Source organism: Eschrichtius robustus, chromosome 3 (assembly GCF_028021215.1).
Source record: "Eschrichtius robustus isolate mEscRob2 chromosome 3, mEscRob2.pri, whole genome shotgun sequence".
Taxonomy (NCBI): domain Eukaryota; kingdom Metazoa; phylum Chordata; class Mammalia; order Artiodactyla; family Eschrichtiidae; genus Eschrichtius; species Eschrichtius robustus.
This window is the reverse complement of record NC_090826.1, coordinates 67,531,456-67,546,397: the sequence shown is the minus strand read 5'-3', so window position 1 is coordinate 67,546,397 and position 14,942 is coordinate 67,531,456. Positions and strand designations below refer to the sequence as shown.

Here is a 14,942-nt window from a genome sequence, read left to right as displayed (position 1 = left end):
ATTTATTTTCATTTTGGATGATCTGTCCATTGGTGAAAGTGGGGTATTAAAGTCCCGTATTATTACTGTGTTACTGTCAATTTCTGCTTTTATGGTTATTGGCATTTGCCTTATGTATTGAGGTGCTCCTCTGTTGGTTGCATAAATATTTACAATTGTTATATCTTCCTCTTGGATTGATCCTTGATCATTATGTAGTGTCCTTCTTTGTCTCTTGTAATAGTCTTTATTTTAAAGTCTATTTTGTCTGATATGAGAATTGCTACTCCAGCTTTCATTTGATTTCCACTTGCATGGAGTATCTTTTTCCATCCCCTCACTTTCACTCTGTATGTGTCCCTAGGTCTAAAGTGGGTCTTTTGTAGACAGCATATATATGGGTCTTGTTTTTGTATCCATTCAGCCAGTCTGTGTCTTTTGGGTGGAACATTTAATCCATTTATATTTAAGGTAACTATCGATATGTATGTTCCTATTACCATTATCTTAATCGTTTTGGGTTTGTTTTTGTAGGTCTTTTCCTTCTCTTGTGTTTCCTGCCCAGAGAAGTTCCTTTAGCATTTATTATAAAGTTGGTTTGGTGGTGCTGAATTCTCTTAACTTTTGCTTGTCTGTAAAGGTTTTAATTTCTCCGTCAAATCTGAATGAGATCCTTGCTGGGTAGAGTAATCTTGGTTGTAGGTTTTTCCCTTTCATCACTTTAAATATGTCCTGCCACTCCCTTCTGGTTTGCAGAGTTTCTGCTGAGAAATCAGCTGTTAACCTTATGGGGATTCCCTTGTATGTTATTTGTTGCTTTTCCCTTGCTGCCTTTGATATTTTTTCTTTGTATTTAATTTTTGATAGTTTGATTAATATGTGTCTTGGAGTGTTTTTTCTTGGATTTATCCTGTATGGGACTCTCTGTGCTTCCTGGACTTGATTGACTATTTCCTTTTCCATGTTAGGGAAGTTTTCGACTATAATCTCTTCAAATATTTCCTCAGACCCTTTCTTTTTCTCTTCTTCTTCTGGGACCCCCATAATTCGAGTGTTGCTGTGTTTAATGTTGTCCCAGAGACTGTCCTCAATTCTTTTCATTCTTTTTTCTTTATTCTGCTCTGCGGTAGTTATTTCCACTATTTTATCTTCTAGGTCACTTATCTGTTCTTCTGCCTCAGTTATTCTGCTACTGATTCCTTCTAGAGAAGTTTTAATTTCATTTATTGTGTTGTTCATCATTGTTTGTCGGCTCTTTAGTTCTTCTAGGTCCTTTTAAACGTTTCTTGTATTTTCTGCATTCTATTTCCAACATTTTGGATCATCTTTACTATCATTACTCTGAATTCTTTTTCAGGTAGACTGCCTATTTCCTCTTCATTTGTTTGGTCTGGTGGGTTTTTACCTTGCTCCTTCATCTGCTGTGTGTTTCTCTGTCTTCTCATTTTGCTTAACTTATTGTTTGGGGGTCTGTTTTTCGCAGGCTGCATGTTCGTAGTTCCTGTTGTTTTCGTGTCTGCACCCAGTGGCTGAGGTTGGTTCAGTGGTTTGTGTAGGCTTCCTGGTGGAGGGGACTGGTGCCTGTGTTCCTGTGGGTGGGGCTGGATCTTGTCTTACTGATGGGCAGGGCCGTGTCCAGTTGTGTGTTTTGGAGTGTCTGTGACCTTATTATAATTTAAGGCAGCCTGTCTGCTGATGGGTGGGGTTGTGTTCCTGTCTTGCTAGTTGTTTGGCACGGGGTGTCCAGCACTGGAGCTTGCTGGCATTGGGTGGAGCTGGGTCTTAGCTTTGAGACAGGGATGTCTGGGAGAGCTCTCACCGATTGATATTATGTGGGGCTGAGAGGTCTCTGGTGGTCCAGTGTCCTGAATTCTGCTCTCCCACCTCAGAAGCTCAGGCCTGATCCCAGGCCGAAACACCAATACCCTGTCAGCCACATGGTAATCATTCTTTCCAGTGGTGGACCAACAGTGAGACAGGGAGAGTGGTTTGTCCAAGCTAAAATCCAGCTGGAGGAGGTCATGGAGAGGACATAATGGCTGGTTGAACAGAGAGACGGACCCAGGCAATTCTGCGACTTGACTGTTGAGTTAGTGGAGGCACATTCCCCACAGCAACATTTGTTATTTTGACCATTTCTGTGAGCCATCCAAAATGTTAGAGAAATATAATAACTTGTAGTTTTGCTAATATAATGCACAGATTTGAATTTCAAGCCTTGAAGCTGGTGTGCTTGACTAAGTCAGTAAACTAAATAGTTAGTGGGAAGGTGAGCAATGGAAAACAGGAAGAAAGAGATGGAAAACTTGTCTACACAATACTAATTTTAGCTCTGACAAGAAAAGGGAAGGAGTGGATGGGGCATCTCTGCTGCTCACCTCCTGCTCCATTATAGGAAGAGTGCTTAATATTGGGTAGTGTTTGGAAGCAGAGATTAAAGCAGTCAAGACTTAGGTGTAGGCTATAGGTTCAGGTGCAGATGACTGAGAGTGAAAATGGCAGGCTTGGTGGCTGAAAAGACCTTGGTGAGAGAAGGGCCAGTAGCAGGATGTAATCCAATGCCTTTCTGTAAGAAGAGAGTCAGGGGCTTTAGAGAATTGATTGGAGAATGTCTAGAACATTAGCCTCTGTATCTCTTTGATGTTCTGTTCTCTGATTTTTGCATTTAAGTGGACATTTAAATTTTTCAGTTAAACCTTACTACGTTTAAAGGAGAAATTACATACCCTAGCGCTGTTCTTCAGTTTAAGAGTTTGCTATGGTCTCTGGGTGGTTCCATTTAGAATTTCAAGGGCCTATTTTATGTTAGTTATTTGCCATAAATATTGAACAGCAATAATGAGTGCATGCATTTAACTTAATTATCTGAGTTGATTAAATTATCAATATAAAACAAAACACACCATTAAATTCTTTCAAATGCCAGTTCACATAGTTTCAGGGTAATGCAGAATTATTAAAAGCAAAGGTTCATGTCACACCAATTGGGCTTGACTTCAAACTCCACTACTTACTAGCTGTGTGACCTGGGACATGTTACTTAACTTCTTTGTGCCTCAGTTTCATAACCTGTAAAACAGGTATGATAATAGTATGTATCTTGGAAATAATGTATGAGATAATGCCTGTAATGTGCTTATTTTATTAGTGCAGTGCTAGAGATATACCAAGTGCTCAATAAATGTTATTTATTATTGTATTATACTAAACCCCATGTGACTTACATATATGAGCTACCTAGCTCAACCCTTATGTAACATGTCTGTTGCTGTTGAGTTCCTGTCTCTGCAGTGCAGTTTTTTGAGTTTTATTTCTAATAATACAAGGGCAGAATACCTGGTATCATATAGTCTTATAATGCCAAATATTTAAAATTTGGCAAATTGAAAGTAATTCAGAAAGTCTTGATGGTCCAACACCTGTGGCTAGCATATTTATTATGATTAGTTTTGTAGAGCATTGGTGGCGAGATTTGTTAACTTGGCAATTCCTCAAGACATGGAAGAAAAGGAAGAAGAAAAGCCAAAAGTAAATTACTCTGCCATCAAGCTAACAATTATATAACAAAATTTGTTGAATTTGCTTGGTCCAGTAGTCATTAGATTGCTGCAGAAGAGGTAACCCACAGAGCATTCTGAATAATTTATGTCAGGAAAAAAAAGTAACACTTATGAGCAGAAACTCAGAGATTTAAGAGAGCATCAAAGATCTCTGTGATCCTCAAATCCCCAGTTGCTTTAATTTCAACTACTATTCTAGATTGGGATGATGATATTATTGAAGATAAGCTTGGTGTAGGTTGCTAAAGATGCTCTAAGGTAGTATTATCTGATAGGTAGCGTGGTTAAAGAATGTACAGCAATTTTAAGTGAATGGTTTAAAAATGTTTTCACCAATACAGTAATTTATTTAAATTTCATTTAGTGAAAAATTTTTATTATGGTAATACCAGCCTGTTATAAATGAAAAGTTATGCTTTTTGAAATGTCATACTCTAATGGTCTAGAGCAGTGAAAGATTATTTATCTATTTAAAATTTTTTTTTTTTTTTTTACCCATTGGTTACTGGTTCCTGACTGGGCCAAGGAAGAATTTCAGGGAGGAGGGTAAAGAATGGCCGAGCAGCCCTGATACAGGGCTTACCTGTTCCTTCAATGTTAGACAAACATAAGAATGGGAAAGTATTTATTTCAGACCATTTTCCACTCACATATGTTTCTAGAATTGGGTTTCATGCCTTCTTTTTTGAGAGGTTTTAAAATTTCTTTTTCATTTTGATGATCTTTAAAATCTATTTAAGCATGATCTATTTAAGGTATTCTATTAGATCAGACACCAAATAGTGGTAAGGGAAGAAAATATTAGCAGTTTCTTTATGTTTCTTTTTTTTAACCTATAAAAGAATGAAGTTGTGCTTCACTAATATTTATTATATATATTTGAAATAGCAAATACATATGACTTTCAAATTAGTAGATATATATATACATGTGTGTCCTCACATTTTTTTTAACTAACAGGAGTGAGTGTATGATTTAAACAATGTGGAAACTACTTATATAAATAACCACTGTATTTGTTTCAAACCCAGTTTGAACTTTATACAATTTTAGTGGTCACCTTTTGGTTTTGTGCTGAGAGAAGGCCATACCATATGCTTTGTTGTGCGATGTAGGTTTTGCTGGGCCTTGAATAAAGTGTGAGAGTTGAGTCATCACACATGGTACTATAGGATTGCCAAACTGTAAGAATATCATATTCTTCTATCAATTGGATATATTTGAGGGATTTTTGTCTTAATTTTAATAAGGTAACAAAGCAACTTGCGATCGTTATTTATAGGAATGTAGTAGTGTGTCTTCAATGTAGATTTTTTTTTTGTCTTGATTCTAGCAGTGATTGTTTTGATACCCACTCAGTGAAGACTTAAATAACTGCTGTGATGCTAACCTGATATTCAGGTGAAAAAGGCACTTTAAGGAGATAACAAGTTAGATCTCATGATAACTGGTGTTCAAAGAGTGTTTGTTGGCAAAAGTCTTAGTTAAATATAAGATCTGATTATCCTGAACAGTAAAGAGAGCATGGAAATTATGAATGGCATTTTGTGCAACATACTTTTGTGAACAGATGTATTCTATATCATCAAATTATATTGTAGTATGGATGTCAAAATATAGAAAAAAATGAAGTGTAGAACCAGGCCTGAAGTTAACCTCTTTCTCCTGTTAAATACAAGAGCAGTCATTTAATTTCAGCAAAATAACATCATCCTTCAAATGGAATTAATGTTCTTAGAATATTATTAGTTTAGTAGCTTTATTAGAATCTATTTATAATTTTGTATTTATTTTTAGTTTTGTAAGAAATATAAGCCTAAGGAGTTTATTTTCATGTATATATTTAAGTATCATTTTACAAATAATTTTATGCTTGGGCCAGGTGAGAGTTTTTTTTTCTCCAGAAAAGAGTTCTGAACATTTCTTAACTTTCAGAAACAGTGCATTAGAATATGTGGTTGAATTTCTAAACCTTTGAAAATTCAGTCTGTTTTCTGTCTTGTTTTTTATTTATTATCTACAGATATAATGAATATTTTTTATGATATATTGATTATGTTAACCAAAGGTTATAGTACTTATATTGAAACTCAAAATTATCCATAGGAAAGTATTGATTGAATTTATAATTTTAAGCTGAAGTGACTACTTCTTTATGAAATTGACATTGTATAGATATTAAGTAATCATTTCATTTCAAGGAACGAAATTAACCAACCAAAAACATGACCTAAAGGAATATTTTTATTTTTATATTGAGATTTATAGGTCAGTTCATTCTTGTTTAATGGTGGCTTATAACAGAAAAGATATGATTGATAATAACTTAATATAAATCATTTTAAGTTATTAAAATGAGAAGATATATTTTCCATTTTAAGAGGAATAACTTTCACCATTCTGTGGGTATGAATCAGTAACAGCTGAAGATCTGATCTTTGAATGTGGCAGGGTTGGAACCCTTTCAAAATAGAAACCTAGCCAATTTTCAAGAAAAATCACAGTGTTTCAGTTCTGAACTTTAATGTATTTGGACGATATGCAGCAGAACATTTTCTTCTTGCTATCTCTTGCCAAACTAATTACATATGCCACATTAATTTTTCCCTTATGTTTGGGAAGCTCAAGTATATGGTAGAATAAAGAATTGCCTGATTCATGTTCACCAGTTTTAATGGAAAGATCAAGATGAGAAGCATTTAAGAGAGACTTTGTAATTTTCTCTCAAAGAAAATAAAAGCAAAAATGAAAATGTTTCATTCACTCAATGAATGTTTATTGAATACCTACTATATGCCAGGCTCTATTACTAAGCCTGAGTGATACAGTGGTGAACAGGACAGATAAAAGTCCCTGCCCTCAGAGAAATGCTCATATTCTAATGGGGGGGGGGTGGGAGAAGATGGGGATTTCAGATTCGTAAATGACCTATAGAAAAACAAACTTGAAGTGAGAATAGAGTACCTTAGCTGAGATTTGAATGATATGAAGATTTGGGAGGAGAGAAGTCTAAATTTGGTCAGTAGCCCCTGAATTGGGAAAGGCTTGGCATATTCCTGGAACAGTATGGAAATAGCATAGTGAACATGGGTGCTAGGGTCTGAAGTTAGAGAGACAGACAGAGACCACATTGAGCCTTTTAGACCATGTAAGGAGTTTCTGTTTTCCTCTAATTACAATGGGGAGTTCTTGAACGGTTTTAAGTGAGAAAGTTTAGTGATTTGACTTGTTTAAGGAAGGTCACTCTGGTGGCTCTAAGGGGAATGAACCATGGGAGGGTGAGAGTGGAAGTGGGAAGCCAGGTGGGAGCTAATCCAGCACCTAGTCCAGCATCATCTAGAGATGATGGTTGCTGGTGTCAGGGAGATGGAGTGGAGCCAGTGAAGAATGACTGCATTGGAGATGTGTTCCTGTGGTACAGTGATTGCACTTGCTGGTGGATTGCATGTTTTCTTACTTAAGCATATGAGATTCTGAAAAGTAGATTCTTTGGAATATCATAGTTTAACTCAGTAAGTCTTGAGAGTTTCAAATGTTACTAAAATTAAAAAAAAATGTCTTGGGAGGACAGTGTAGCTCCTTCATCTTAGCTTGCTTTTGCTATATGGCATAAAGTATATATACTCTGTTGGGAAAAAAATTTAAGCTGGTTACTTTCAAGTTCTGCGGATAAGTTCATGACAGATTGTTCTAATTTCTCTACTTTAAAACTTATACTACATAAAGATATGAAAAAAATAATTAAAGCTCTTTTAAATATGTCCTCAATAATTATTTTGAGTTATTTTTAATAAAGAAAGAAAGAATGAAGATAATTACCATATTATATAAATAGAATATATTTGTTTTTACCTTTCTGGTTTTATTTAAATAGTACACTATATTTACTGAAATATTTTTTTCCTAGTCACATTGTTCTGATGCTTGCAGATGATATGGCATGCAACCCTAGAAATCCTAAACCAGCTACAGTGTTTAGTCACAAGAATATGGAATTAAATGTGTATGGTGATGATGTGGAAGTGGATTATAGAAGTTATGAGGTAAATTGTTTAGTTGAGCAACATTTTTGAAATGTTTTCACTTTTAAGCTCTAAAATAGTGGTAGAATAAAATAATCTTATTCTTTTTCTTTAAACTTTGTATATGATTGTCACTGAAACCTTGCTATAATTCTGTTTCTGGAGTTCATATTAAGGAAACAATATATGAGTAAAACTATCACAGCATGAATATTTCATATATGTATCTAGGATAGAGCAACTTTATCTTGGCTTCTATATTAGAGTATTTTATTAAGGTTTAATATATCAACATTCTTTTATAGTAAGTGTATTCTTTGTTTTTCATATTTGCTCTAAAATTTCAAGTTTTATATTTTTAGTAAGTATATTGTGAAAATATTAAAGTGACTAACACTACTTAGAGGTAATCACTTTTAATATGCTTCCAGTGTTTTTAGCATGCATGATTAAAAATAAAAATGTAAATTTGAAAAAATGGCATTATACTATATTTTCTCCCTTTGAAACTTCATTTTAAATTTAATAGATTGTATGTTTAAAATTTGAAGTCTTCCTTGATGAAGTCTTCCTCAATAATCCTTCCCCTTTTACCAAGTCTACCAAAAGTAAGACACAATTTCCCATGTTCCCAGACCTGTTTTGAAGCAATTTAAAAAGAATATCTTTTCCCAGGCTGTACGCTGCTTGAGGACATGGTCTGTATCTTATGTATCTTACACCTAGAGAGTTCCTGTAGCCCTCTGAAGGCACTCAAAAATGTTTGTTCAACAGTTAAATGTTTATGAATGTTGGACTTTTTCTTGTTTATTTAGTCATTGTAAAATGTAGACCAAATACTTCCCTTTCTTGTTAGCCAACAAGAAGTCCTGTTAAAGAAAAACACTTAGCATTTTGCTGTCTTCCGGGAAAAATGTAAACCAAATAGCTTACACACACACACACTTACATACTCATGATCTAGGGAAAAGTCGAACAAGAAAGCTGGATTGATTTTCTGCTTTTTAAATTTAGATCTGTATAGTATAACTTCAAATTAGCATTATACTCCCAAGACCCTAAATACCTTTCAAAGGATCCCAGATGTCCAGAAATTCCTGGTTGGGAAATCTGGTTTACAGTGTTATGAATTTTTCACATGTTAAAGATACCCCTAATGAAATTTAAGTAACAAAATGCATTAAAAAATCAAAGATGCATAATTTGGGAATTATTTATGGATCTATCCTTATGATTTTATTTTTATAATTTATTATGGACCTATCTTTCATTGTTAATCTAGAATTGACTGAGTAGTTGCACATATTAATTGCAATAGTTATAATGTTGTTGAATTTATTTATGTTTCTATATTTTGTATCTTCCCAAAGAAATGCCTGTGACGACAATACTTTGTATAGTATTTGAACTTTTAAATGTATAATTAACCTATTTTTCCCCAAGGTAGTTTTTATTTGTTAGTTTTTAGTATTTTTTAAAAAATGGAAACAAAGTTAGTTTGAGGTATACATTTAAATAAATATATTTTAATTGAGTTATATTTCTCTTTAGGTTTTATTTTCAGTTTATGCTGAGTAATACATAGAGAAAGAAGAAGGAATGTTTTTGAAAGTAAAAAACAATTATCAGGTTTCCCTCAATTCTATTTCATCTGATTTTTCACTTTTTTTTCAGGTAACTGTGGAAAATTTTTTACGGGTATTAACTGGGAGGATTCCATCTAGTACGCCTCGGTCAAAACGTCTTCTTTCTGATGATAGGAGTAATATTCTTATTTATATGACAGGTAATTTCATAATTTAGATATTTAATGATAGCATATGTTGCAACTCTTTTCAAAAAGGAATTTGCATGGAAAGAAATTTAAACATCTTAAATTATTTTTGGTTCAAGTAGTTTGATAGTTTGTTATGAAGTTCTCTTTTCTCATAATGTATAACAACTTGAAATGATATTTGAAAACAGTGTATTACTCATCAACTGATGATAAAACAGGTGCAGAATGATTCTTAGATGTCATACAGCATGACAGTGACCCCTACTTAGTGGTCTTCTTTTCTTTATCATGTTGCATTTATTTACAGCTTTTAAAATACAATCAATTTATAAACTTTCTAAATTAAGCCAGCAGAGTTAATGAAGTCAGGAAAATTTTCATTTTAGTTTATCTGACATTTACAAGAAATTTTCAAGCTTTTGTGGCAAATAGGATGAAGTACAGTCTTGTAGCTTGGCTTTATTTGATGTACTAAACAAAAGGTTTTACAACATTTTTTTCTGAGTCTGTTGGTCCTATTTCAGGATAGCTCCAGGTATGGGAGAAATTCCAGTATCTAAGATGGAACTGGCAAACCATGGCCCGTGGAAGGGCTACTGTTTTGGAAGTAAAGTTTTATTAGAACACAGTTGTAACCATTTGTTTTATGTATTGTCTGTGGCTGCTTTTACATTACAGTGGCAGAGTCCAGGAGTTGCAACAGAGACCATATGGCTCACAAGTCTAAAACATTTACCACCTGGCCCTTTACAGAAAAAGTTTGCCAACCCGTGTAAGAGAACGGGAAGGTTGATAATTATGATAATATGATAATAAAAATGGTAATAGCTAATATTTATTGAGACTTACTATACATCACACAGTATTCTTAATCATTGTGTATATTAGTTCATTTCATCCTCACAACAATCTAAAGATTTAGGTGCCGATTTTCAGGGCTGTCATATATGGTTGTGTGGGTTGTGCACTGCACATAAGTGTCTGGCTTGGGTGGTGAGCGGGAGCTGAGATCTAGTATATGCTTACACTTACTCAGCTGTGTGCCCTGCTATAAAGTTGTGTCTAATGGGAGAGAGAAATATTCCTCTTCCCTTAACCCACCCTAAGGCATAACCACTAACCACTTTTGAGCTTACAGGACTGCTTATATTCAGTGGGAGCACTGATATACACAGATTTTTCTACTTTGTTACCCAGCGGGAAGTACCTTTTTAAAATCTGCACAAAGGACCTATATAGGCATGCTAATGATGGCCTTACTGATACATTTCTTACTTTATATCTGAGGAAACTGAGGCATAGAAAGGTTAAGTTACTTGCCTAAAATAACACAGTCATTAAGTAGTAAAGCTAGCGTTTGTATCCAGGCAGATTGGCTCTATCATGCATTCTAAATGTCATAATCTTCTGGTCAACTCTCATGGGACAGTGGTTGATGATTGTGAACACATCAAGTTTTAGGTGAGAACTACACTTCCTATTGATATAGCATTTCAAGTATATACTGTGAATAGTGCTAGCTTACCATGGGACTAGCTAGTGTCTTCAACTCCTTTCTCACCAAAAATGTTTGCCTGGTATTTGAGAAATTTTTATCTATGGGAACTCATTTCTGATATAATAATGGAGCCAGTGAAAAAAGTATAAATGTGCTTTTCTAAAACTGAATAATAGAAAATCTCTTAAATATATATTATATCTACTATTTTTTACATAGTCTATCATTATTCTCTTTAATTGGTATAGCAGAAAATTAAATTTATTTGTTTTTACAGTACTTTTTATTTTAGAGTATAAAATAACAAGTGATATTAAAATATTGCCATGAATGAAGTGAATGTTTATATCTGGATGTGTGCAGTTTGCATTAAAAAAGTGTCTGTTTGATCTTTCTGACTCTTCCTATAAGGACATGGTGGAAATGGTTTCTTGAAATTTCAAGATTCTGAAGAAATTACCAACATAGAACTTGCAGATGCTTTTGAACAAATGTGGCAAAAAAGACGGTAATTGACAAATGACTACTTTTCATAAGATAAATTAGTACCTAATTTTTCCATGGTTAGTAGATTTATAAATCTTATGAGATCTAAACTTATTTTAATAAGTTATTTCTTCTACTCTAGATTTATGTTTGTTATTTCTATTGAACTGAACTATTTTTTATTTTTTTAGCAATTGTACATTACAGCAGTAGTTTTATTATATTTTACGGAAGTATGAACTGAATTCTTTTTAGAAGAAAAATTTGGGTTTCTTAAAGAGCATGGAAAGAAATTCACCTGTTAAGATCATATCTCTTGTTATTTCTCATCCTGTTTGGAGGAAATAAAAGTCCCACCAACCAAGTTCCCCATTATTTAGGGGGATTGTAACATATATTTATTTTTCATCTTGTACTTATTCTTTTTGCACAATCTCGGGCCCTCCATGTGATAGGAATACATTATTTCTTCTTTGGGATAAAATATGCTGAAATTAGGATTAGTATAAAATTTGTAGCAACTCACATTAAGGGTGATATATTGTTAGTAATCCGTGGTAAGCACCCTTTTAGTTGAAAGTTGTCATATGAACTTAAGTGAATTTAAAGTAGCAATTGAACTGCTTTTAAATTAATTACCCTCAATAAATACTTATTGCTTACCTTCTAAACATGTGGCACAGAGGGGAATATGATGCTTATTATGCCTTCAAAGTTTTTAAAATCTAGTAGAAAAGAGAAATGTGTATACGACTCTGCTACGAATTAAATATTCTAAATACTGAATTATAGGCATAAGGAGAATGTGTAGAAGTGTTGAAGAGGAAGCTTTTGCTTGGTACTGGTTTTATCTTATTCATAGCTTATATTTATTGAAGGTATACTAGGTGCTGGGCACTATGTTATATAATGTGTTGTTTTGTTTAATTTTAATAACTCCATGAGGCAGATATTGTTGTTATTCCCATTTTTACAAATGTGTAAATTGAGGCACAGATAGATTAAATAACTTGCCAAACTTTATACAGCTCATAAGTGCCAGTACTAGAGTTCACATCCAAGTGGTCCTGTCCCAGAGCTTACTCTCTTAATTGTTTTACTGTACTGCCTGTCATAACCTTAGATGTTTATGATCCCCAAGGGTATCCACAGATTTTTGTCTCAGAACAAATGTGTCGTATTAATTGTGCCTTCTGTCCCTTGCTTAGATAATATTAAGATTCCATGCTTTCTTTTTAGGTGCAGTGTTAGCTGTTTACTTAGATCCAATGTCTGAGAGAAACCTCTGAGAAAATGTTATTTGCTCCCTGTTTTCACCTTCACCAACTAGGCAGCTAAAATATAGAGCTGATTATGTTATTCTTTTACTTTAAAAAAGCCTTTGATGCCTTCTTCAAACTTATAGGATAAGATCCAAACTTTGTACAGGATACTTTACAGATTGACCCTGCCTTACCTTTTTGAAACGAATTTCTCTCCATTTTACCAAATTAACTCTAAATCCAAGCTACACGATACAATTCCTTTTTCCTAAACATTTATACTTTTTTACATTTAGTTGCCTTAATACAGGCTTTTCCTCTGCTGGAATGTGCTGTTCCTTTCTTTGTTAAATAATATAACACTCACCCCTCACTGCCCTTGTCAGACATCACCTTTCCCTGACCTGCCTTTCCTTACAGTTTCCTCTGTTTCTTTCTCTTGCTCTTGGAGCACTTTGACTTTGTTAGACTCTAAGCTCTGTGAGGGCAAGGACTACTGTATCCCCAGCTTAGTGTCAGGCACATTGTAGGCCTTCAGTAAAATTTGTAACACTCATCACATTCTGATTTAGTTATATGTTTATATGTCTGTCTTCCAGTTAGATTTTAAGATCTTTGAGTATGGTGACTAAGTCATATATATATTTTTTCTGAATCTAGCTCAGTTTCTAGGACTGTGTGGGTGCCAGATAAATGTTTTTTGAATTGAACCTTTGTTTGGATTCTGCATCTTGTGGCATAGATAAGGGAGGGGGAAGAAGTTGGGGCAGCCACTTTATGGCACAACTACTGCACTCTATTGAGGTGGTTTCCTTGGACAGGTTATACCTTTAATATTTCTGATATTAAATTTGTATTGGGAATTCTATCAAAAAATCTCAAATTTTTAGCTAATGAAATGACTAAGATATGACTTAAACATCTTAGGGAAGTATTGTAAAATGTTAATGTATGTTTAACAGCATGATTCATGTCAAAGATATTATCACTTTTCTTTCAGCTACAATGAGCTATTGTTTATTATTGATACTTGTCAAGGAGCATCCATGTATGAGAGATTTTATTCTCCTAACATAATGGCTTTAGCTAGTAGCCAAGTGGGAGAAGATTCACTCTCGGTAAGTACATTTTTTCTTTCCCATTTGTAAATGGGATTGTCTTTGGAATGTGTAGCTATTTCTAGAATCACTTATATGCTTTATAAATATATCTGTTATTTCTTATTCTTAGACTTCTGTATATCTTAGAAGGAAATTTTGATTACATTTAAAATATTTTGTTGTAATGTAATGATCCTATCTATTAGACATACACTTTTTTTTCCTTTGCTTTTTTATAGCATCAACCTGATCCTGCAATTGGAGTCCATCTTATGGATAGATACACATTTTATGTCTTAGAATTTTTGGAGGAAATTAATCCAGCTAGCCAAACTAATATGAATGATCTTGTAAGTATTTGCTTGATTTGATTATAGCACAATAGCTATGCTAACCTTAATGTGATAAGTGAAGTCTGTTATTCCTTGACTTCTAGGGTACTCTTCCATATGCTGAATGGTGGCCTTTTAAAGTGTTTTGAATCTCCCGTTACAGTAGTATCTCTTTCTTTACTACAAGAGGTCTAAAACCTTAGCCTAGTTAACTTGCTATTCCTTGAGGTATTTTTCTATTCTCATTCATTTGCTCATGTTTTTTTTCCCTACCAGAAATGTCCTTTTTTAGATTCACATATTGAAATCCTACCTATTCTTTGGGAGTCAAATCAGATCCTACCTCCTCCAGGAGATCTTCCCATAGCCTTCTTGTTGGAATTTATGTAAAATAAGTAAAGCTACTCAGAGCTTTATTTCTTTTTTTTTTTTTTGTGCCATTTGTCGCAGTCTGTCTTTTTTTGGACTTACTAATTGAGTTTAAATGTTTTTCTCACTTAATGGGAAGTTCTTGAAGGAGAGAGACCTCCTCTTACATATTTTTGTGCACCCTACAACTTCTAGTACCATGTTTTGATGTGGCCTGTTGAATTTAGGTCTACTTTTTTTCCTGAATTTTCTGCACTGATTGTCTCTTTTAAAATAAATCTACTTTGAAGTTGCTATCAAAAGTAAGCATAATAAAAAGCTTGAAATAGCAGTTCTAGACTGGATAGTTACTGTGAATTAATGACTTTCATTCTTTTTTCATTAATTTATATCTTAATTCATTCACAAATGTTTCTTGAGTTTTTGCTAAGTGACAGGCACTGGCTGTACTCTAGAGATAGAGCCAGATACTGTCCCTGCTTTCATGGAGCTTTGGAATGAATGGGAGGCTGAGTAGATAAGGTTCTGGACTCTAGTATTTCATAAACCAAGCAGCT

The 14,942-nt window shown here is 33.9% G+C and overlaps 1 protein-coding gene across 1 annotated transcript in view; it reads left to right on the top strand.

Moving 5' to 3' along the window:
- Nucleotides 1-14,942, top strand: part of PIGK (phosphatidylinositol glycan anchor biosynthesis class K) — a 144,739-nt gene that overhangs the window by 30,131 nt on the left and 99,666 nt on the right. The window contains exons 4-8 of the mRNA XM_068540122.1: nt 7,447-7,582; nt 9,236-9,347; nt 11,248-11,344; nt 13,585-13,702; nt 13,924-14,034. Of these exons, the coding sequence (XP_068396223.1) occupies nt 7,447-7,582; nt 9,236-9,347; nt 11,248-11,344; nt 13,585-13,702; nt 13,924-14,034 (574 nt within the window). The remainder of the gene's footprint in view (nt 1-7,446; nt 7,583-9,235; nt 9,348-11,247; nt 11,345-13,584; nt 13,703-13,923; nt 14,035-14,942) is intronic.